Source organism: Anomaloglossus baeobatrachus, chromosome 4, assembly GCF_048569485.1.
Source record: "Anomaloglossus baeobatrachus isolate aAnoBae1 chromosome 4, aAnoBae1.hap1, whole genome shotgun sequence".
In the NCBI taxonomy this organism is placed as follows: domain Eukaryota; kingdom Metazoa; phylum Chordata; class Amphibia; order Anura; family Aromobatidae; genus Anomaloglossus; species Anomaloglossus baeobatrachus.
Window position 1 is genome coordinate 644,484,440 of NC_134356.1, and position 24,748 is coordinate 644,509,187.

Consider the following 24,748-nt stretch of genomic DNA (forward strand, 5'->3'; position numbering starts at 1 on the left):
TGCTCAGCCGTGTATTGCGAGTGCTGGAATGGAGCGTTGGGGTGCTCAGCCGTGTATTGCGAGTGCTGGAATGGAGAGTTGGGGTTCTTGGTGCTCAGCCGTGTATTGCGAGTGCTGGAATGGAGCGTTGGGGTGCTCGGTGCTCAGCCGTGTATCGCGAGTGCTGGAATGGAGTGTTGGGCTGCTCGGTGCTCAGCCGTGTATCGCGAGTGCTGGAATGGAGCGTTGGGGTGCTCGGTGCTCAGCCGTGTATTGCGAGTGCTGAAATGGAGCGTTGGGGTGCTCGGTGCTCAGCCGTGTTTTGCGAGTGCTGGAATGGAGCGTTGGGGTGCTCGGTGCTCAGCCGTGTATTGCGAGTGCTGGAATGGAGCGTTGGGGTGCTCGGTGCTCAGCCGTGTATCGCGAGTGCTGGAATGGAGCCTTGGGGTGCTCGGTGTTCAGCCGTGTTATCGCGAGTGCTGGAATGGAGCGTTGGGGTGCTCGGTGCTCAGCCGTGTATTGCGAGTGCTGGAATGGAGCGTTGGGGTGCTCGGTGCTCAGCCGTGTATTGCGAGTGCTGGAATGGAGCGTTGGGGTGCTCGGTGCTCTGCCGTGTATTGCGAGTGCTGGAATGGAGCGTTGGGGTTCTTGGTGCTCAGCCGTGTATTGCGAGTGCTGGAATGGAGCGTTGGGGTGCTCGGTGCTCAGCCGTGTATTGCGAGTGCTGGAATGGAGCGTTGGGGTGCTCGGTGCTCAGCCGTGTATCGCAAGTTCTGGAATGGAGCGTTGGGGTGCTCGGTGCTCAGCCGTGTATTGCGAGTGCTGGAATGGAGAGTTGGGGTGCTCGGTGCTCAGCCGTGTATTGCGAGTGCTGGAATGGAGCGTTGGGGTGCTCGGTGCTCAGCCGTGTATTGCGAGTGCTGGAATGGAGCGTTGGGGTGCTCGGTGCTCTGCCGTGTATTGTGAGTGCTGGAATGGAGCGTTGGGTTTCTTGGTGCTCAGCCGTGTATTGCGAGTGCTGGAATGGAGCGTTGGGGTGCTCGGTGCTCAGCCGTGTATTGCGAGTGCTGGAATGGAGCGTTGGGGTGCTCGGTGCTCAGCCGTGTATTGCGAGTGCTGGAATGGAGCGTTGGGGTGCTCGGTGCTTAGCCGTGTATTGCGAGTGCTGGAATGGAGCGTTGGGGTGCTCAGCCGTGTATTGCGAGTGCTGGAATGGAGCGTTGGGGTGCTCAGCCGTGTATTGCGAGTGCTGGAATGGAGAGTTGGGGTGCTCGGTGCTCAGCCGTGTATTGCGAGTGCTGGAATGGAGCGTTGGGGTTCTTGGTGCTCAGCCGTGTATTGCGAGTGCTGGAATGGAGCGTTGGGGTGCTCGGTGCTCAGCCGTGTATCGCGAGTGCTGGAATGGAGTGTTGGGCTGCTCGGTGCTCAGCCGTGTATCGCGAGTGCTGGAATGGAGCCTTGGGGTGCTCGGTGCTCAGCCGTGTATTGCGAGTGCTGGAATGGAGCGTTGGGGTGCTCGGTGCTCAGCCGTGTATTGCGAGTGCTGGAATGGAGCGTTGGGGTGCTCGGTGCTCAGCCGTGTTTTGCGAGTGCTGGAATGGAGCGTTGGGGTGCTCGGTGCTCAGCCGTGTATTGCGAGTGCTGGAATGGAGCGTTGGGGTGCTCGATGCTCAGCCGTGTATCGCGAGTGCTGGAATGGAGCCTTGGGGTGCTCGGTGTTCAGCCGTGTTATCGCGAGTGCTGGAATGGAATGTTGGGGTGCTCGGTGCTCAGCCGTGTATTGCGAGTGCTGGAATGGAGCGTTGGGGTGCTCGGTGCTCAGCCGTGTATTGCGAGTGCTGGAATGGAGCGTTGGGGTGCTCGGTGCTCTGCCGTGTATTGCGAGTGCTGGAATGGAGCGTTGGGGTTCTTGGTGCTCAGCCGTGTATTGCGAGTGCTGGAATCGAGCGTTAGGGTGCTCGGTGCTCAGCCGTGTATTGCGAGTGCTGGAATGGAGCGTTGGGGTTCTTGGTGCTCAGCCGTGTATTGCGAGTGCTGGAATGGAGCGTTGGGGTGCTCGGTGCTCAGCCGTGTATTGCGAGTGCTGGAATGGAGCGTTGGGGTTCTTGGTGCTCAGCCGTGTATTGCGAGTGCTGGAATGGAGCGTTGGGGTGCTCGGTGCTCAGCCGTGTATTGCGAGTGCTGGAATGGAGCGTTGGGGTCCTCGGTGCTCAGCCGTGTATCGCAAGTTCTGGAATGGAGCGTTGGGGTGCTCGGTGCTCAGCCGTGTATTGCGAGTGCTGGAATGGAGAGTTGGGGTGCTCGGTGCTCAGCCGTGTATTGCGAGTGCTGGAATGGAGCATTGGGGTGCTCGGTGCTCAGCCGTGTATCGCAAGTTCTGGAATGGAGCGTTGGGGTGCTCGGTGCTCAGCCGTGTATTGCGAGTGCTGGAATGGAGAGTTGGGGTGCTCGGTTCTCAGCCGTGTATTGCGAGTGCTGGAATGGAGCGTTGGGGTGCTCGGTGCTCAGCCGTGTATTGCGAGTGCTGGAATGGAGCGTTGGGGTGCTCGGTGCTCTGCCGTGTATTGTGAGTGCTGGAATGGAGCGTTGGGGTTCTTGGTGCTCAGCCGTGTATTGCGAGTGCTGGAATGGAGCGTTAGGGTGCTCGGTGCTCAGCCGTGTATTGCGAGTGCTGGAATGGAGCGTTGGGGTTCTTGGTGCTCAGCCGTGTATTGCGAGTGCTGGAATGGAGCGTTGGGGTGCTCGGTGCTCAGCCGTGTATCGCGAGTGCTGGAATGGAGTGTTGGGCTGCTCGGTGCTCAGCCGTGTATCGCGAGTGCTGGAATGGAGCCTTGGGGTGCTCGGTGCTCAGCCGTGTATTGCGAGTGCTGGAATGGAGCGTTGGGGTGCTCGGTGCTCAGCCGTGTATTGCGAGTGCTGGAATGGAGCGTTGGGGTGCTCGGTGCTCAGCCGTGTTTTGCGAGTGCTGGAATGGAGCGTTGGGGTGCTCGGTGCTCAGCCGTGTATTGCGAGTGCTGGAATGGAGCGTTGGGGTGCTCGGTGCTCAGCCGTGTATCGCGAGTGCTGGAATGGAGCCTTGGGGTGCTCGGTGTTCAGCCGTGTTATCGCGAGTGCTGGAATGGAGCGTTGGGGTGCTCGGTGCTCAGCCGTGTATTGCGAGTGCTGGAATGGAGCGTTGGGGTGCTCAGCCGTGTATTGCGAGTGCTGGAATGGAGCGTTGGGGTGCTCGGTGCTCTGCCGTGTATTGCGAGTGCTGGAATGGAGCGTTGGGGTTCTTGGTGCTCAGCCGTGTATTGCGAGTGCTGGAATGGAGCGTTAGGGTGCTCGGTGCTCAGCCGTGTATTGCGAGTGCTGGAATGGAGCGTTGGGGTTCTTGGTGCTCAGCCGTGTATTGCGAGTGCTGGAATGGAGCGTTGGGGTGCTCGGTGCTCAGCCGTGTATTGCGAGTGCTGGAATGGAGCGTTGGGGTTCTTGGTGCTCAGCCGTGTATTGCGAGTGCTGGAATGGAGCGTTGGGGTGCTCGGTGCTCAGCCGTGTATTGCGAGTGCTGGAATGGAGCGTTGGGGTCCTCGGTGCTCAGCCGTGTATCGCAAGTTCTGGAATGGAGCGTTGGGGTGCTCGGTGCTCAGCCGTGTATTGCGAGTGCTGGAATGGAGAGTTGGGGTGCTCGGTGCTCAGCCGTGTATTGCGAGTGCTGGAATGGAGCATTGGGGTGCTCGGTGCTCAGCCGTGTATCGCAAGTTCTGGAATGGAGCGTTGGGGTGCTCGGTGCTCAGCCGTGTATTGCGAGTGCTGGAATGGAGAGTTGGGGTGCTCGGTTCTCAGCCGTGTATTGCGAGTGCTGGAATGGAGCGTTGGGGTGCTCGGTGCTCAGCCGTGTATTGCGAGTGCTGGAATGGAGCGTTGGGGTGCTCGGTGCTCTGCCGTGTATTGTGAGTGCTGGAATGGAGCGTTGGGGTTCTTGGTGCTCAGCCGTGTATTGCGAGTGCTGGAATGGAGCGTTAGTGTGCTCGGTGCTCAGCCGTGTATTGCGAGTGCTGGAATGGAGCGTTGGGGTTCTTGGTGCTCAGCCGTGTATTGCGAGTGCTGGAATGGAGCGTTAGGGTGCTCGGTGCTCAGCCGTGTATCGCAAGTTCTGGAATGGAGCGTTGGGGTGCTCGGTGCTCAGCTGTGTATCGCGAGTGCTGGAATGGAGCGTTGGGGTGCTCGGTGCTCAGCCGTGTATCACGAGTGCTGGAATGGAGCGTTGGGGTGCTCGGTGCTCAGCCGTGTATCGCGAGTGCTGGAATGGAGCGTTGGGGTGCTCGGTGCTCAGCCGTGTATCGCGAGTGCTGGAATGGAGCGTTGGGGTGCTCGGTGCTCAGCCGTGTATCGCGAGTGCTGGAATGGAGCGTTGGGGTGCTCGGTGCTCAGCCGTGTATTGCGAGTGCTGGAATGGAGCGTTGGGGTGCTCGGTGCTCAGCCGTGTATCGCGAGTGCTGGAATGGAGCGTTGGGGTGCTCGGTGCTCAGCCGTGTATTGCGAGTGCTGGAATGGAGCGTTGGGGTGCTCGGTGCTCAGCCGTGTATCGCGAGTGCTCGAATGTGTCGTCCATGAAACATCCGACACAAACAGGCCGGCACCCGTCAGTGAATGATGTGTTTATGGCTGGCTGTTTGTGGGCAAAGAGCCGAGCTGCCCATTAGTTGACTTCCATCATACTCGTTACTCGAGTCAAGCCTGTCCGAGTGTCCTACCTGCTTGATTCGAGAGCACTCAAGCATTTCAGTGCTTGCTCATCATTAGCAAACACGTGATCCACTACTATCCTACTTAGCGAATTTTGCCATCCATTGAACTTTGGAACCGTGTGGAGTTCAGTAGCCCACTGCTGAGCTACATGCAGTACTGAGACGTGGAGTCGGTGTCCTATTTTGGTGGAATCCAGAGTCGGTATGAAATGAACCGACCCCTAAAATATATAAATTAGGTCCTGTAGTTCAGTGCAGTCAGCATGTGCTGCATATTTTTCATAAGAATTTGGTAAAGTTATGAAATGTCCTATAAATCTCTGATCTATTCTAAGATCTAGGCTCTTAATTGAGATGAATCTGTGCTGCATTTTCTGTACATGATAAGTAGTAAAGCTCCTGCTCCACAGATCATGGCTGGAATCAGGGAAGTTGAGAAGTCAGTCGGAGGTTTGGCTTCCTGACATCACTGCCTGGGCTACATGGTGACTTTTGCTTTTTATTGGGATGAGGGAACATGAATGATGTTGACTTGTGATCCATTGGGTTGAAGAACCATGCCTACCTCAGTCTTGTGACCTAGTGCCCTACTTCTATACTACTTAGTGGATATTGCTATCCATTGGTCTGAAGGACCTTGCGTGGTTCAGTCTTACACAATGTCGTAATACATGGTGGCTTTTGCCTTTCATTGGGCTGAAGGAACATGCATGGTGTAGACTTGAGATCCACCCCTGTAGTACATACTCATCCATTGGGTTGAGGAACCATGCAGTCTTGTGTCCCACTTCTATACTACTCGGTGAATAATATTGCTATCCATAGGCCTGAATGACCCTGCGTAGATCAGCCTTATAGCCCAATGCCATAATACATGGTGGCTTTTGCCTTTCTTTGGGCTGAGGGAACATGTATTGTGTAGACTTGTGATCCACCCCTGTAGTACGTACTTATCCACTGGGTTGAGGAATCATGCATAGCTTGGTTCTGTGCCCTAGTGCCCTACTTCTTTACTACTTAGTGAATATTGCTATCCATAGGCCTGAAGGACTCTGCGTGGTTCAGCCATAAAGCCCAATGCCATAATACATGGTGGCTTTTGCCTTTCTTTGGGCTGAGGGAACATGTATTGTGTAGACTTGTGATCCACCCCTGTAGTACGTACTTATCCATTGGGTTGAGGAATCATGCATAGCTTGGTTCTGTGCCCTAGTGCCCTACTTCTTTACTACTTAGTGAATATTGCTATCCATAGGCCTGAAGGACTCTGCGTGGTTCAGCCTTATAGCCCAATGCCATAATACATGGTGGCTTTTGCCTTTCATTGGGCTGAGGGAACATGAATGGATAGACTTGTGATCCACTCCTGTAATCCTTACTCATCCATTGGGTTGAGGAACCTTCGTAGCTCAGTCTTGTGCCCTACTCAGGGCCATACTACTCAGTGAATATTGCTATCCATTAGCCTGAAGGACCCTTCATGGCTCAGTCTTATAGCCCAATGCCATAATACATGATGGCTTTTGCCATTCAATCTGCTAAGGATCCTTGAAAGGTTTGGTCTCATCCAACAATTTTGCACAGATTGCCCTGTCGTCTTCTCCAGGCAGGATTGTGTTAACTGTAACCTGAGCATAGACTTGGAGGTGTGCTCTTCTGCAAAGGTGAGGTCCTCCCTCCTGTCACACCTTACTGGTAGCAGGTATTTGGAAATAGTCAGGGTTGTACTGGCAGGCAGTGGCTTGTATATCGGGAGTTATGCTGTGTACCTCACAAGGGGAGGAGATGCTGCTCGCTGGGACCTAATGGAAGGACGGAAGGAACCGAGGGCACCTACAGGATGACTTCTACCGCCATGAACAGTGGTAAGAGTAGAGCTGGAGGATCATAGAAGACCATGATATGGACAGGGAAGGAAGACAGAGCATAGGGAGAAAGCTACACCGTGTAGTATAGGACAGGGGTGGATTGGGAGTGGCACCAATACCAGAGGTGAAGAAGCCAGCTTCAAAGGGTCTGCTTCAAGGTCTTTGGGTCACCATGGTGAATGAGAAGCAGGTGGGAAGCATGGGTTTGGGTCATTGGTGAGGCAGGGATCTATTGTAGTAAGGAACGGAACACAAGACTAAACAGGTCATTGTAGGTGTAATATATACTGTATATATCTACGTGTATTTATCTGTATGTATGTGTATGTAGGTTAGTATGAGCCTGAAGAAACTTGGCTTGGTGTGTAGGTGTGGTTAAGTCCCGCTCTTCTGTCAGTATGATTCCTGTTCAGTCCTGATATTTAAGATATGACGACTGATCAGAATTGTTTCATTACTTTTTTTTTACGGAGTGGTCCAGACAAAACCGGTACCGTATATTTATGGTATACGTAGTGTAGGACCCTGAGGGGGGTGGACCATGGCACAAGAATGAATGCTCTCTGGCCCCTTCAGGTCCTGCACTAGGCTTTATCTGGGCCTGGAGGATTCCTATAAAAGGTAACAAAACCTAAAATATCTTTTTTTTAATAAATGGTACCAGGTCGTGAGAGCCTTCTCTCAGTTTGTGTCCAGAGCCGTGTAGAGACTCGTAGACTTTCTATGTCACTTTACACAGTTTTGCCCTCACGGGAACCTGAGGGCTTCTGTCCCTCGGCTTAAGCAATCATTGGAGATCTACTGCCAAGTTCTTGTGAAGCCCATGTGTCATAATAGGGTTTTCGGGAAGGGGTTGTTTGACAGTCTTCTTCTAATGAGCCCCTCCTGATTCACACTCCTGTGTAAGGTGATTGTACATTTATGTCACCACTATTAGTTTCTGTTTGACTTGTGATTCATCAATACTAGGTGGTTGTATGGGACTAAAATGCAAATTTTGCACCTCATGAAATCTGTAATCTGGAATCTCTTTATTTCTTTACTGCTCAATGTGACCTATTTTCTCTGTTATCAGCCAATCACAACATCTGACACAGGGTTGTAAATCCTTAGATATTGTGATTCAGGTGGAGGACTTGTAGGAGATAGATATGTCTAGTGAGGAGCCGCCAATCTTCTCTTTTGTTGTCTGTCCCACTGTTCTTGTCTGGCTAGACTGAGGCTTTTCTAAATGTCCTTTATTGGAGGGAGTCCTTGGTTCGGGTTTTCCCATGAATGAGAACTGCTAAAAATTGGATCTTTTCCTACAAAGGACCAGCTCTCTCTGCAGCCAATTCTTCTCTTCAAATGGTGGCTCTAGTTACTTGAGGATCTTCAACTCTTACGCCAAATTTGCGGCCTCCTGAACCAAACTCACCAGCGTCGTATATGTTGAGTTTGGGTCTGGAGACTTCCATGTAGACTTCATGGTCCATTCACGGTGGCTTAATAGGGTGTATCATAATGGCTTCTTTCAAGCTGGACCCCCCTTGGTGGGGTGAATGTGGGACCTTTTAGTGGTTGGCTTAAGGTGGTGTCACAGACAGCGACAACGACATCGCTGCTAAGTCGCCATTTTCTGTGACGTAGCAACGACCTCAAAAGCGACGTCGCTGTGTGTGGCACATAACAACGATTAGACCCCTGCTGCGAAATCGCTGCTCGCTCCTGAATGTTCCAGGTCATTTTTGATCGCTGCTATCCCGCTGCGCCATGATGATAAGCTCAGCATCCTTGTGTTTGACACCGCAGCAGCGACAGTCGCGACGACGCTGAAGGCAGTGACGTAGGACTGAAAGCAGGACAAGGGCGTGTTTTTGCGGTGTATTTTGCAATGCCCCTACGACTCCGATTGGTGGTTACAACAGCGTTCCGATTGGGTACCTTGCCGAAGGCGTTACAGTCATTTCATTCTTTAAGTTCCATTCTTTGTTCCAAGTAGTAGATTCTCTGTCTGGTGTCGCTAGTGTGTCGTTCTTTGTGGATCTGAATGAAATGAAATAGAATGAATGAAAGCACTACTGCGTCTTCCTTTGTTTGGCACGGTCACCCAATCAGGTGCCGCTGTAGTGATCACCAATCGGAACAGAGGGGCGTGAAAAAAGGCAACACAAAGGCGCTGTAGCGATCACCAATCGGAACAGAGGGGCGTGAAAAGAGGCAACGCAAAACATGTCTAGGGCTAAACACCACGCCTCTATCAAGGTCTGAGTCGTCACATAGCGACGCGTGTGACACCGCACAACGACTGTCGAGGTCACTATGATCGCTGCTCCATCGCTGCTTAAAATTACATGTTTGACAGCTTACTAGCGATCATCTATGGTCGCTGTTACGTCACAGGAAATGGTGACGCAACAGCGCCGTCATTGTCGTTGTGTGTGAACCCAGCTTTAGGGATACTTCTCACATAGCGAGATTGCTAGCGAGATCGCTGCTGAGTCACAGGTTTTGTGACGTACCAGTGACCTCATCAACGATCTCGCTGTGTGTGACACTAAGCAGTGATCTGGCCCCTGCTGTGAAATCGCTGATCATTACACACTGTTCTGGTTCATTTTTTGCTCGTTGGTCTCCTGCTGTGCAGCACACATCGGCGTGTTTGACGGCGGGAGACCAACGACCACCGACTCTGTGTAAGCAGCGTACGCTGGTAACTAGGATACACATCGGGTAACTAAGCAAAGCGCTTTGCTTGGTTACCCGATATTTACCCTGGTTACAAGCATACACCGCTAAGCGCTGGCTCCCTCCACACATAACCAGGGTAAATATCGGGTAACTAAGCAAAGCGCTTTGCTTAGTAACCCGATGTGTACCTTGGTTACCAAGCGCAGAGTCGCCGGTGGCTGGTCGCTGGTGAGATCTGCCTGATTGACAGCTCAGCAGCGACCATGTTCCGACACACCAGCGATGCTGACCAGGTCAAATCGTGGTCGGAATCACTGGTACGTCGTTTAGTGAGACGGTTCCCATAGGTATACACTACTCAAGATTTCTCACCAATCTTCCAGATAATGAAGTTGATCTGAAATTTTTCAATTTACACCAACGAATAAAACCTTCCTGTTCTTTGGCACAAAGTTGTCACGCCTCTAGGCCTGTAAGCATGCGGCTCTCGGGAGGATTAACCTCTTCACGACGGAAACAATTTGCATTTTTGTGTTTTCAGTTTTTTCCTGTTATTCTTCCAAGAACCAAAACGTTTGTTTTATTTTTTTGACCACATAGACATACGTGGGCTTGTTTGTTTTCCCGGGACGAGTTGTACTTTTAAACGACACCATTCATTTTACCGCATGCTGTCCAGTTTTCATATTATTTTAATGGTAAAAAGAAAATCAGTTTACAAAAAAAAAATTGTGGGTGGGGGGGGTTAGGGTTAGGGTGGTAATTTTTTGTGGTATTGCAGCAACCAAACAAAAACCCCGTAATTTTGGCGTTCTTGATGTTTTTTTTTGTCAACAGTATTTACCGATCATGTTAATTATTTTTACCTTTTCCTAGGTCGAACGTTTCTGAACTCGGTGATATCACATACTGTATGTGCATTTTTTTTTTTTTTTAATTTATTTATTTTTTTATTTATTTTTTAAATGTGGCAAAAGGGGGTGATTTGAACTTTTATGTTTTTTTTTATATTTTGTAAAACATTTTTTTACAATTCTTAATAGTGCCCTAAGGGGAGTTGAAGCTGCGACCGTCTGATTGCTTGTGTTATGTACAGCAATATCACATAATTGCTGCATATAGTATAAATTACTGTCTCTTTTGCAGCAAGCACGGAGGTCTTCAAGAAGCCCCCTGCTGTCTTAGCATCCCATCAGTGACCCGCAATCACATCATGGGGCACCAATGGGCGCTTAAGGTGGTGTCACACATAGCGACGCAGCAGCGATCACGACCAGCGATCTGACCTTATCAGGATCGCTGCTGCATCGCTACACAAGTTGCTGGTGAGCTGTCAAACAGGCAGATCTCACCAGCGACCAGTGACCAGCCAGCAGCGACGCGTGGAAGCGTAACTAAGGTAAATATCGGGTAACCAAGGAAAGCACTTCTCTTGGTTACCCGATATTTACCTTAGTTACCAGCCTCCGCCGCTCTCACGCTGCCAGTGGCGGCTCCCTGTTCCCTGCACTCCTAGCCAGAGTACACATCGGGTTAATTACCCGATGTGTACTCCAGCTATGTGTGCAGAGAGCAGGGAGCCGGCACTGGCAGCGTGAGAGCGGCGGAGGCTGGTAACTAAGGTAAATATCGGGTAACCAAGGAAAGGGCTTCTTGGTTACCCGATGTTTACCCTGTTTACAGCTTAGCGCAGGCTGCCAGATGCCGGCTACTGCTCCCTGCTCGCTTCATTTCGTCGCTCTCTTGCTGTCACACACAGCGATGTGTGCTTCACAGCGGGAGAGCAATGTCCAAAAAATGAAGCAGGACATTCAGCAACGACCGGAGACCTCACAGCAGGGGCCAGGTAATTGCTGGATGTCACACACAGCGACAGCGACGGGACGTCGCTGCTACGTCACAGAAAATGGTGACTTAGCAGCGACGTCGTTGTTCGCCGTCACTGTGTGACACCATCTTTAAAATAGTGACACCCCATGTTGGCGTGTATTAACTCTCGCTGTCAGTTTGACAGCGGGATTTAACAAGCAAGTTACCAGTTGATGGGAGCAGTGCATTACCTGCCGAGTGTGGGGCAGAGTCGCCCCGTCAGCCCCTTCATACAACCGCTTCTGACTTGCACCATACATGCAGATGTTGTGAAGGGGTTAAAATTCACTTCTGCCCGTAGCAGGTAAGGCGCAGGACAGCTTTGGAACCACATATGTGCAGATATATAGCATTTGGAGACTTCACTGGTTCCCTTTGTCTATTTGAAGCCTCCAACTTTTGGCTAATTGGATAGGAATTGGTCAGAAGGGCAGCATGGTGGCAAAAGGCCCTGTCACACTAAGCAACATCGCTAGCAACATCGCTGCTAACGAACAACTTTTGTGACGTTGCTAGCGATGTTGCTGTGTGTGACATCCAGCAACAACCTGGCCCCTGCTGTGAGGTCGTTGGTTGTTGCTGAATGTCCTGGGCCATTTTTTAGTTGTTGCTGTCCCGCTGTGAAGCACAGATCGCTGTGTGTGACAGCGACAGAGCAACAACTAAATGTGCAGGCAGCAGGAGCCGGCTTCTGCAGAGGCTGGTAACCAATGTAAACATCGGGTAACCAAGAAGCCCTGTCCTTGGTTACCCGATATTTACCTTTGATACCAGCCTCCCCCGCTCTCACTGCCTGTGCTGCCGGCTCCTGCTCTGTGCACATGACATGTAGCTAGCTGCAGGACACATCGGGTTAATTAACCTGATGTGTGCTGTAAGTAGGAGAGCAGGGAGCCAGCGCTAAGTGTGAGCTGCTCCCTGCTCTCTGCACGTGTAGCTCCGTGCGGTGGTAACCAAGGTAAATATCGGGTTGGTTACCGATAATTACCTTAGTTACCAAGCGCAGCATCTTCCATGCGGCGCTGGGGGCTGGTCACTGGTTGCTGGTGAGCTCACCAGCAACTCGTGTAGTGACGCTCCAGCGATCCCTGCCAGGTCAGGTTGCTGGTGGGATCGCTGGAGCGTCGCAGTGTGACAGCTCACCAGCAACCTCCTAGCAACTTACCAGCGATCCCTATCGTTGTTGGGATCGCTGGTAAGTTGCTTAGGTACCGTCACACTAAGCAACTTACCAGCGATCCCAACAACGATAGGGATCGCTGGTAAGTTGCTAGGAGGTTGCTGGTGAGCTGTCACACTGCGACGCTCCAGCGATCCCACCAGCAACCTGACCTGGCAGGGATCGCTGGAGCGTCACTACACGAGTTGCTGGTGAGCTCACCAGCAACCAGTGACCAGCCTCCAGCGCCGCATGGAAGATGCTGCGCTTGGTAACTAAGGTAAATATCGGTAACCAACCCGATATTTACCTTGGTTACCACTGCACGGAGCTACACGTGCAGAGAGCAGGGAGCAGCGCACACTTAGCGCTGGCTCCTTGCTCTCCTAGCTACAGCACACATCGGGTTAATTACCCGATGTATGCTGCAGCTAAATGTGCACAGAGCAGGGAGCAGCGCACACTGAGCGCTGGCTCCCTGCTCTCCTACTTACAGCACACATCAGGTTAATTAACCCGATGTGTCCTGCAGCTAGCTACATGTCATGTGCACAGAGCAGGAGCCGGCGGAGGCTGGTATCAAAGGTAAATATCGGGTAACCAAGGACAGGGCTTCTTGGTTACCCGATGTTTACATTGGTTACCAGCCTCCGCAGAAGCCGGCTCCTGCTCACTGCACATTTAGTTGTTGCTGTCTCGCTGTCACACACAACGATCTGTGCTGCACAGCGGGACAGCAACAACTAAAAAATGGCCCAGGACATTCAGCAACAACCAACGACCTCACAGCAGGGGCCAGGTTGTTGCTGGATGTCACACACAGCAACATCGCTAGCAACGTCACAAAAGTTGTTCGTTAGCAGCGATGTTGCTAGCGATGTTGCTTAGTGTGACAGGGCTTTGTGTGACGGTACCTTTAGGCTGCTTTTACACATCCGGTTTTTCCTGTGCGGCACAATCCGGCGCTTTGCAGAAAAAACGCAACCGTTTTTTTTTGCCGCCAGTTGCATTTTTTTTGCATAGACTTACATTAGTGCCGTATTGTGCCGCATGGGCTTGCATTCCGTCCGTTTTTTGCCGCATGCGGCAGATTTAGCCGATGCGGCGGCCGGATGTAACGTTGCCTGACACGTTTTTTTGTCCGTCAAAAAAAACTTCATCGCACCGCATCCGGCCGCCGCATGAGTTTTTTTCCACTGCGCATGCTCAGTAGCCTGCCACAAGCTGCAAAAACTGGACGGGCCGCATGTAAAAAACTTATGCAAAGGATGCGGTTTTGTCGCCGTATCCGTTGCATAGGTTTTAGAGCTAGATTGGCCGGCTCTGCTAAAACCGGAGGTGTGAAAGCAGCCTTAGCGGTTAACACTATACAGTGGGCAGCACGGTGACACAGCGGTTAGCACTGTACAGTTGTCAGTACGGTGGCTCAATGGTTAGCACTGTACAGTGGGCAGCATGGTGGTTCAGTGGTTATCACTGTACAGTGGGCAGCATGGTGGCTCAGTGGTTATCACTGTACAGTGGGCAGCACGGTGGCTCAGTGGTTATCACTGTACAGTGGGAAGCATGGTGGCTCAGTGGTTAGCACTGTACAGTGGGCAGCATGGTGGCTCAGTAGTTAGCACTGTACAGTGAGCAGCATGGTGGCTCAGTAGTTAGCACTGTACAGTGGGCAGCACGGTGGCTCAGTGGTTATCACTGTACAGTGGGCAGCACGGTGGCTCAGTGGTTATCACTGTACAGTGCGCAGCATGGTGGCTCAGTAGTTAGCACTGTACAGTGGGCAGCATGGTGGCTCAGTGGTTAGCACTGTACAGTGGGCAGCATGGTGGCTCAGTGGTTACCACTGTATAGTGGGCAGCATGGTGGCTCAGTGGTTAGCACTGTACAGTGGGCAGCATGGTGGCTCAGTGGTTATCACTGTACAGTGGGCAGCATGGTGGCTCAGTAGTTAGCACTGTACAGTGGGCAACATTGTGGCTCAGTAGTTATCACTGTACAGTGGGCAGCATGGTGGCTCAGTAGTTAGCACTGTACAGTGGGCAGCATGGTGGCTCAGTAGTTAGCACTGTACAGTGGGCAGCATGGTGGCTCAGTAGTTAGCACTGTACAGTGGGCAGCATGGTGGCTCAGTAGTTAGCACTGTACAGTGGGCAGCATGGTGGCTCAGTAGTTAGCACTGTACAGTGGTTAGCATGGTGGCTCAGTAGTTAGCACTGTACAGTGGTTAGCATGGTGGCTCAGTAGTTAGCACTGTACAGTGGTTAGCATGGTGGCTCAGTAGTTAGCACTGTACAGTGGTTAGCATGGTGGCTCAGTAGTTAGCACTGTACAGTGGTTAGCATGGTGGCTCAGTAGTTAGCACTGTACAGTGGTTAGCATGGTGGCTTAGTAGTTAGCACTGTACAGTGGACAGCATGGTGGCTCAGTAGTTAGCACTGTACAGTGGTCAGCATGGTGGCTCAGTAGTTAGCACTGTACAGTGGGCAGCATGGTGGCTCAGTAGTTAGCACTACAGTGGTCAGCATGGTGGCTCAGTAGTTAGCACTGTACAGTGGTCAGCATGGTGGCTCAGTAGTTAGCACTGTACAGTGGGCAGCATGGTGGCTCAGTAGTTAGCACTGTACAGTGGTTAGCACGGCAGTCTTGCAGCACTTGGGTCCTGGGTTCACATCCCATTAAGGATAACACATGCAAGCAGTCTGTATGTTCTTGACTCGCCCACCCCAGGGCTAGGGGACACCCGGTGCCGGGCCGGACTAGTCCGGTGGTAGTCAGTGGTGGCTGGGCCCGGCTCCGTGGCCCTGGTGGGTGTCAGTTGAATATGTGGCTGATGAGTTGAAGTTAATGTTCGTGACGCCACCTGTGGTATGCGGCTATTAAGCCGCCGCTGCTATGGGAGAACTCCGGGGTGATGTTATGGCAGCTATGATGTTACGGCTCCCCACAGGTGGAGCGATGCCCCGGGATACAGTTGGTGCCCGTGAAAGTCTATGGTGTTGTGTGGCTAACACGGTGCAGGGCCGACAGGCGAGGAAAGAACCAGGCACAAACAACAGTCTCTTTACCTTCTCCTCTTTTACTCTGGGAACAGTCCAGTCCTGGGAGACCGTTACAGATGGTGATGGGGATCCGGTCGGCCTGGAAGTACTTGGGATGATCTTTCTGGCCAGCTGAGTATGAGGCCTACTCCTGTACTTTGCTTTGTGATGATAGGACCCTGCTTCTCTGAATCCAGCAATGGCCCTCTTTGCTGCTGGGACCGATGGCACGTCCCTTCTTTCTGTAGGTGGCTGCGCAGACCCTCTCTCTGGTGCTTCTCCGCTGGAGTCCACACCGGGCCCTGATGCTGCAGCTGTACCTTGGATGTTTCTGGGCCAGGGGCTTGCAGCTCTCCTGCCCTTCGGACTCGGCTACCAGGGGCGGATTTTATACCCTGGCAACCACAGACTCCGATGTCTGAGTCTCTCTGCTGCCTCTCAGCTATTCCTGCTTCTCTGGGCCAAGCTGCTCCAGCTCTAGGCCCCAGATTCACAGGACAGCTCACTCTGCGTCTGTTCACTTCCACTACTCCCTACAGACTGGCTGCACTTCCCCCCTCTGGTCAGGTAGAGGAAGGCTCCCTGGAATTCCAGGTTCAGAGCTCCCCCTGCTGGCCGGAGGGAGAACTGTGTTGGGTGTTAAACCTGCTGGCCAATGGATCTCCCAATTACCTCCAGGCTCAGCATTAACCCTTTGGGAGGGCAATGCTGCTGTGGCGACCAGGTCCTAGGGCGCCACACTCCCCCTTAGTTAAATTCAGTACTCCCGGACTGTGGAAACAAAACATGACATGTCATACATTTCATCCCAATATGGGAGGCACATTATTTTTAACGTTACAACTTCAGACAGTACTATAAGAGTCCAGTGTGGCTCCCTGCCGGGTGTCCATTACACCGCTCCATGGGGGACCCGCCGCGATCAAACCCCCAACGTAGGCTCTGGGCGTGCGTCAGAGCATTGATGACCCCACTCTATGCACGCCGGACGGGTTTTTCTTCAGGGGTGTTGAGCACACTGGTGCTAACTATAAACAATTTAGGTGTTGGCCACCCATAGTCCAGTGGCCCAATTGTCCATTTTCGCAATCACAAAAAAAAACATTTTGTACACGACATTACAGACTTTTCACATAACTATTTACATTCTAATAAATACTCTTTCTTTATATAGTTGATTCCCTATACCTTAGAGGGGGTTGTCCCCGAGTGCTGCGTTGAGACCTGCGTAGCTCTGGTGTTTGTCCCTGACTACTTAGTGTGTCTCCTATCTCAGCACTACCGGTAGGCCTAACCCCAATAGGTATGCATGATGATTGCCTATGTGGTCTAGGAGTCGCCAAGGGTATGACAGGTTCACCACTGACAGGGGGTTGATCCTCCTGTTCCACTGCTGGCGTGTCACCGTGTGTCGGGGCGGACGGTTCTTTGGGTGGATCCGGAACCTGTTCTGTTTCTGGCTCGACCAACTGTGGGAACGTCAGGACCGGTACCACTACGGCACCATTTATGCGGGTCCAAGTCTTGGGGAATTTGCCGAGGATCGTTTGTATCATCTCTTCCCCTTCTTCTCGAACTTCCTCCACTTCCCTTTGAACTTTGCACCGCTCAGGGCACGTCTTCAGGCGGTCTCTGGATATTGCTTGACAAGTCTTGCCTTCGTCCTTGCTTATGAGGCACACCTTACTGTTGTCAAAGTTGGAGGGGATAATGGTGTAGGGCTCGTTCTCCCACTGATCATCCAATTTATGCGTCCTCCGCTTCTTCTTGAGGACTTGTTCTCCAGGTGCTAAGGGAGTTGCTGGGGCCGTTTGATTGTACTGCTGCTCTTGTCTTGTTCTGGCTTGAGACAGGCTCCTCTCTACGCATTCCTGGACCTTACGGTACTGCTGCTGCCGTTCTGTATCCCAATCCTCTATTTCTTGAACCGCCTCAGGCGACACAGTCCCCATCTCAAAGTCTACAGGCAACCTGCCAGGTCTGGCTCGCATCAGGTAAGCGGGGCTGCAGTTGGTCGAATTTACTGGGATATGGTTGTACAGGTCGACCAGATCTGGCAGCTTCTCTGGCCATTGGTTCCTTTCTTCCAGAGGTAGAGTCTTCAGCATATCAATAACCACATGGTTCATTTTCTCGCACAGTCCATTGGTTTGGGGGTGGTACGGTGTGGTTCGAATTTTCTTACAACCGTACATGTTACAGAACTCTTGGAACACTTCAGCCTCGAATGCAGGACCCTGATCCGTCAGTACCCTTTCCGGATAGCCGTGCGGTCGACAAAAGGATGCCTGGAACGCTCTAGCTGCCGTCCTGGCTGTCTGGTCCTTCACAGGCACTACTACCAGGAAACGAGAGTAATGGTCCACAATGGTGAGGGCGTACACATAGCCTGACCGACTTGGTGTCAACTTCACGTGGTCCAGGGCCACCAACTCCAGGGGCTGCTTCGTGACAATTGGCTGTAGGGGAGACCTTTGGCTGGCATCATCTTTCCGCCTCAAGTTACACGGGCCACAGTCTCGGCACCATTTCTCGATCATCTTTCTCATGTGCACCCAGTAGAACCGATCACGGAGTAAGGCCTCCAACTTCTTCCACCCGAAGTGTCCTGCGTTATCATGATACGCGGCTAGGACCATTGGAGCATCCCTCTGCGGAACCACTATCTGCCAGACAAGTTCATTTGTTCGATAGTTGACATATCTCTTGCAGAGCTTGCCTTGGTAGGTGAACAGTCGTCCCCTCTCCTTCCACAGCTGCTGGGCTTCCTCTGGAGCGTCTGGGCCAAGATGGGTCTCAGCTTGCGCTAGCTTCTCTTTGACCAATCGCACGGCCGGGTCACCATTCTGTGTTTCTTCCCAATTATGGTGGAGTAATGGGTTAACCGAGACCTCGTGTTGGCTCGAGCGCTTCACTCCCACAGCATGCTCACACTGGGAAACACCCTGATGATGGAAAGCCGGTAACTCTATCTCTTCGAGTTCATCCAGGTCTTCTCCAGATTCGGGTAAGTGAGGCATTCTGGACAGCGCATCAGCATTGTTATTCTTCTTGCCAGCCCGATACTTGATGGTAAAGTCAAAGTTAGACAGCCGGGCCATCCACCGCTGTTCCAACGCACCTAACTTGGCTGTTGCCAGGTGTGTCAACGGATTGTTGTCCGTGAAGATGGTGAACTTGGCCGACGCCAGATAGTGCTTGAAGCGTTCAGTCACTGCCCAAACAATAGCGAGGAACTCCAGCTTGAAGGAACTGTAGTTTTCTGGATTCCTTTCTGTGGGCCGAAGCTTCCTACTGGCGTACGCGATCACCTTCTCTCTGCCTCCCTGCACCTGGGACAACACGGCTCCCAGGCCCACGTTGCTGGCGTCTGTATACAGTACAAACGGCTGGCTGTAGTCAGGGTAGGCCAGAATTTCTTCTCCCGTGAGAGCCCCTTTCAGCTGGACAAAGGATGTTTCTAGTTGGCTGCTCCATTCAAAGGGAGGGCTCTGCTTCTTAGCCTGCTTTGGCTGGCCCACCAGGAGATCTTGAAGGGGCGCTGCTATCTTGGTGAAACCATCAATGAACCTTCGGTAGTAGCCCACCAGCCCAAGGAACTGCCGCACCTCCTTTACCGTGGTGGGTCTTGGCCAGTCCTTGATTACGGTGACTTTCTCCGGATCAGGTGCCACACCTTCTGCGCTGACCACATGACCCAGGTACTGTACCTTTGGCTTCAAGAGGTGACATTTGGACGGCTTGATCTTCAGGCCATATTTTGACAAAGACTCAAACACTTCTGCTAAGTGCTTCAGGTGGTCTTCATAAGTCTTGGAGTAGACTATGACGTCATCCAGGTACAACAGCACGGTTTCGAAGTTGTGGTGGCCCAAGCAGCACTCCATCAACCGTTGGAATGTCCCTGGGGCGTTGCAGAGCCCGAATGGCATACAGTTGAACTCGCAGAGGCCCATTGGCGTCGTGAATGCAGTCTTCTCCTTGTCCGCCTCTGCCACGGGAACCTGCCAATACCCACTGGTGAGATCCAAGGTGGAGAAATAGTTAGCTGACTTTAAGGCTGTTAGTGACTCCTCTATTCTGGGTAGGGGATAAGCATCTTTATGTGTAATGCGGTTAATTTGCCTGTAATCTACACACATTCTCATTGTACCATCCTTTTTCTTTACGAGCACTAGTGGAGCTGCCCAGGGGCTACAACTATCTCTGATAACCCCAGCCTCCTTCATTTCCCGTAACATTTCTTTGGCACGCTGATACTGTGCGGGGGGTACAGGGCGGTATCTCTCTTTAACGGGAGGATGATCACCCGTGGGGATTTGATGTTTAACCCCTTTCACCTGCCCAAAATCTAGGGGGTGTTTGCTGAAGACCCGCTCGTACTCCTGTACCACCCGGTAAACCCCATTCTTTTGGTGTGAGGGGGTGGAGTCGGTGCCCACATGTAAGTTTTGGCACCAGTCTTCCAGCTGCCCCTTGGAGCCCTTGTCTTCCGCCTGGTCGGACGGGATCAAGGGTTCCACTGCTTTGATGGTGTTGTTGCTGACAGTGTACAGTTTTGCTACAGTGGCGTACCGGGGCAATTTGGCTTCCTCCTCCCCACAATTCAGGACACGGATGGGCACTCTCCCCTTGCGGACGTCTGCTACCCCTCTGGCTATCAGGACTCCAGGCCTACTGTCTGAATACACCGGTTCTACCAAGGCATGGTAATCCTGACCCTTGAGGCCTATTGCTGCCCGACACCATATCAACATTTCACTTCTTGGGGGTATTGCAATGGGTAGGGGGTCACTTACCCTCACACTGCCAATTTCTCCTCCGGCCAGCTCCACCTGCTGCCTCCTCATCAGGGCTCTGATCTCCCTCTGTAGGGCACGCTGCTGCCCGGAGCTGGCAGTTTCAGACGCCTGCTGCAACAAAATTATCACTTCGGCAATACAATTTTCTATCACATTTGTACCAATGGTTACCAGCGGGTCAGATTCTTTGCGATCAATATCTACAATTATCATCCCCTGACATGGCAATTCCACCCGCCCCACTTTAATGGTTACTTCTTTATACCCAATTTGAGGTAAGGGCTGACCATTACTGGCCACAATTGTTAAATCATCATCTGGGCCATGGTCAATGTCTGAATCAGCCCAATATCTTTTGTACAGTTTATAGGGGATGGTCGTTACCTGGGACCCAGTATCCAGGAGGGCATTCAAAGGGATCCCATCCAGCACAATAGGAAGGACCGGTCGTCCTCCCACATACTTGCTGCGGCTGGGGGTTGAGCCGGGCTTCCTTACACCTGGGGGTCGGCTCCTGGCCCCAGGCTCGGCCCATTTAAAGGACAGTATCGTGCAATGTGGCCCGCCTGGCTGCAGCGGCGGCAGATCGGTTGTCCCGTTGAATCATACCGGTCTGTGTCTCTGCCTCGGGTCGGCGGAACCCTCCTCTGTCGCATCCATGGGACGTCATCTGGGCTGGAGGCCAACTCGATTTTTGCAGGCGATGGGGTCACTTGTAGGGACTGCACGATCTTGGCAAGGGCAGCTACAGTCTTGGTCAGCTCCTGGAACTGCTGTCTGAGCTCTGCAGTGGGATCCTTATCCAGGGACTGCGCCTCAGCCCCTGCAGTGGCTCGTGTTGCAGGCACCACCCCGGGGTACGTGATAGCAAGAGGCCGGAGGGGCACTGGGTCATTCGGTGTAGATTCTCTCAGTACCCTGATGGCCTGGTCCTTAAACTTTGCAAAGTCCAGAGCAGGGTTCTGCAGGACCAGGATACGCAGCTGGGTCCTGTGGGCATCTGACAGGAGCCCCTCTATGAACTGCTCAGTTAGGAGTTTGTGTTCTTCACGTACACTCTCTGGGTCCACATGTTTAACCGCTTTCAGGGCCTCCTGCAGGTTTAAGGCATAGTCCCTTATGCTGTCTGTGGCCCGCTGCTTGCACCCAAAGAATCTCATCTTTATCTCTGCTGCGGTGCGGGTGTCAAAAGTACTCTTTAGCTTGGCCAGTATCTGGGTTACTGTCCCTTTATCTGTATCAGGCCAGGACTTCACTTCACGCTGGGCTGCGCCGGCTAGCTGTCCCATTACTATGCCCACCTTCTGGCTCTCAGTCAGCGGATACACCCGGAATAAGCTGTGCAGGCTTTCTCTGAAGTCGCTCAAGGTATGGGACTCCCCGGAATACTGCGGCAGCCATTCTGCGCCCGGTATGTACGGCATGGTGATCGGCATTACCGGCGCTACAGCGGGGGATGGGGCGACGGCGACAGGGATCGCTTCGGCGGGCGCTGCGGCGTCTCGGGCTATGGCAGCCACCTGCCCTCCCTCTGCGTCGGACATCTTCCTCCCCCTTAGTGAACCTTACCAGGCTCCGTTCACTTTTCAAATTTCCTTCCGGGTCGCGCGGGGTTAACAGCGCTCTGCTCTGATGGCGCGCTCCCTTCGCGCTCTTTGTCAGGCACGCCCCCCTTCTTCCTGCGCTCAGTGAGGATAATGGCGGCGGCAGTTTTCAAACAGTGAAACACGCAGTAATACAGTCTTTAAAGCGCAATTATTCAGGCGCACAGTACCCGGTGGAACCGGGCACGAAATCCTGTTCGTGACGCCAAAAGTTGACTCGCCCACCCCAGGGCTAGGGGACACCCGGTGCCGGGCCGGACTAGTCCGGTGGTAGTCAGTGGTGGCTGGGCCCGGCTCCGTGGCCCTGGTGGGTGTCAGTTGAATATGTGGCTGATGAGTTGAAGTTAATGTTCGTGACGCCACCTGTGGTATGCGGCTATTAAGCCGCCGCTGCTATGGGAGAACTCCGGGGTGATGTTATGGCAGCTATGATGTTACGGCTCCCCACAGGTGGAGCGATGCCCCGGGATACAGTTGGTGCCCGTGAAAGTCTATGGTGTTGTGTGGCTAACACGGTGCAGGGCCGACAGGCGAGGAAAGAACCAGGCACAAACAACAGTCTCTTTACCTTCTCCTCTTTTACTCTGGGAACAGTCCAGTCCTGGGAGACCGTTACAGATGGTGATGGGGATCCGGTCGGCCTGGAAGTACTTGGGATGATCTTTCTGGCCAGCTGAGTATGAGGCCTACTCCTGTACTTTGCTTTGTGATGATAGGACCCTGCTTCTCTGAATCCAGCAATGGCCCTCTTTGCTGCTGGGACCGATGGCACGTCCCTTCTTTCTGTAGGTGGCTGCGCAGACCCTCTCTCTGGTGCTTCTCCGCTGGAGTCCACACCGGGCCCTGATGCTGCAGCTGTACCTTGGATGTTTCTGGGCCAGGGGCTTGCAGCTCTCCTGCCCTTCGGACTCGGCTACCAGGGGCGGATTTTATACCCTGGCAACCACAGACTCCGATGTCTGAGTCTCTCTGCTGCCTCTCAGCTATTCCTGCTTCTCTGGGCCAAGCTGCTCCAGCTCTAGGCCCCAGATTCACAGGACAGCTCACTCTGCGTCTGTTCACTTCCACTACTCCCTACAGACTGGCTGCACTTCCCCCCTCTGGTCAGGTAGAGGAAGGCTCCCTGGAATTCCAGGTTCAGAGCTCCCCCTGCTGGCCGGAGGGAGAACTGTGTTGGGTGTTAAACCTGCTGGCCAATGGATCTCCCAATTACCTCCAGGCTCAGCATTAACCCTTTGGGAGGGCAATGCTGCTGTGGCGACCAGGTCCTAGGGCGCCACATTCTCCCCGTGTTTTCTCCCGTTCCCTTCCAAAGACATAGTGATAGGGAATTTAGTTGTGAGCCTCAATGGGGACAGTGATGATCACATCCGTATAGTGCTGTGGGATTAATAGTGCTGTATAAGTGAGTAAAATAAATATCTTTATGTGTTACTGCACCCCAATATTAGATAAACCCTGTGTCTCCTCTCCATGGGTCTAGATGACTATTGTCCGGTGACTGATGCTTGTGTCATCATTTGCATGTTTGTGCTTATAACTTGCAGAACTTGAATGTGGCATTGTCCGGAGCAGAGACAGGCATGGAAGTGTCAGAGATCAAACTCTGCTCTGTCTCTGGCTTCCTTTTGTGCTTATCTAAAGACCCCCAGACACATTATAAGAACCCTTATATCGGTGGGATCAGCGTCTCCCCCTGTGAGATATTGGAATCTCACCAGACGATCTTTTTCATTATCTGGTAGATAAGCGGCTATCTGATGATTCTGGCAGCAGCCTCGCATAGTAATAAAGCTCAGTCCAGCCCCAGGCTCCTGTGTATGGCGGAGTCTGGATCTGCACATAACCGCTTCAGAGACAAAAAGGACAAATCCTAATGCTAAAAATTGGCGGACGCAGTCCTAAAAGTCATTATCGACGCTTTAACCAGCTGTCCATCAAGCCTAAATTTATGGAGCTTGGTACTGGGCTTTAACTCCCGCACTATTGTAAGTTTAAAGTTCCTACAATCTCAGCAGAGCTTCTGTCTTCTCTATGGCTGACTTCATAAGTGCTTAGCACTATGTAGTGAAGAGCGGCATCGGCCAATCATTCTGTGAGATCTGACAATCATATGATTGCTAGGCTTCTGCCTGGCAGAGCAGACCCAGAGCAGCCCAGCTACGGGTAATTGGCTGCTTTACTCTGTAACTGGGGCTCATTTGAAGTCCACTCGAAAAGATACAATAAAATCCATACATATAAGCATATACAGTTAGGTCCAGAAATATTTGGACAGTGACACAATTTTCGCGAGTTGGGCTCTGCATGCCACCACATTGGATTTGAAATGAAACCTCTACAACAGAATTCAAGTGCAGATTGTAACGTTTAATTTGAAGGTTTGAACAAAAATATCTGATAGAAATTGTAGGAATTGTACACATTTCTTTACAAACACTCCACATTTTAGGAGGTCAAAAGTAATTGGACAAATAAACCAAACCCAAACAAAATATTTTTATTTTCAATATTTTGTTGCGAATCCTTTGGAGGCAATCACTGCCTTAAGTCTGGAACCCATGGACATCACCAAACGCTGGGTTTCCTCCTTCTTAATGCTTTGCCAGGCCTTTACAGCCGCAGCCTTCAGGTCTTGCTTGTTTGTGGGTCTTTCCGTCTTAAGTCTGGATTTGAGCAAGTGAAATGCATGCTCAATTGGGTTAAGATCTGGTGATTGACTTGGCCATTGCAGAATGTTCCACTTTTTTCCACTCATGAACTCCTGGGTAGCTTTGGCTGTATGCTTGGGGTCATTGTCCATCTGTACTATGAAGCGCCATCCGATCAACTTTGCGGCATTTGGCTGAATCTGGGCTGAAAGTATATCCCGGTACACTTCAGAATTCATCCGGCTACTCTTGTCTGCTGTTATGTCATCAATAAACACAAGTGACCCAGTGCCATTGAAAGCCATGCATGCCCATGCCATCACGTTGCCTCCACCATGTTTTACAGAGGATGTGGTGTGCCTTGGATCATGTGCC

General features: G+C 52.2%; 1 protein-coding gene across 2 annotated transcripts in view; it reads left to right on the plus strand.

The window, feature by feature from the left end:
* LPAR2 (lysophosphatidic acid receptor 2) overlaps window positions 1-24,748 on the plus strand; it is a 95,751-nt gene that overhangs the window by 19,273 nt on the left and 51,730 nt on the right. The window contains exon 1 of one of the 2 annotated variants that reach the window (XM_075346472.1): window positions 6,441-6,574. The exons of the other annotated variant lie outside the window; for it this stretch is intronic. Within the exon in view, the coding sequence (XP_075202587.1) occupies window positions 6,550-6,574 (25 nt within the window). The 5' untranslated portion in view covers window positions 6,441-6,549. Of the gene's footprint in view, window positions 1-6,440; window positions 6,575-24,748 lie in introns of those variants that run through there. 2 annotated transcript variants of the gene reach the window in all.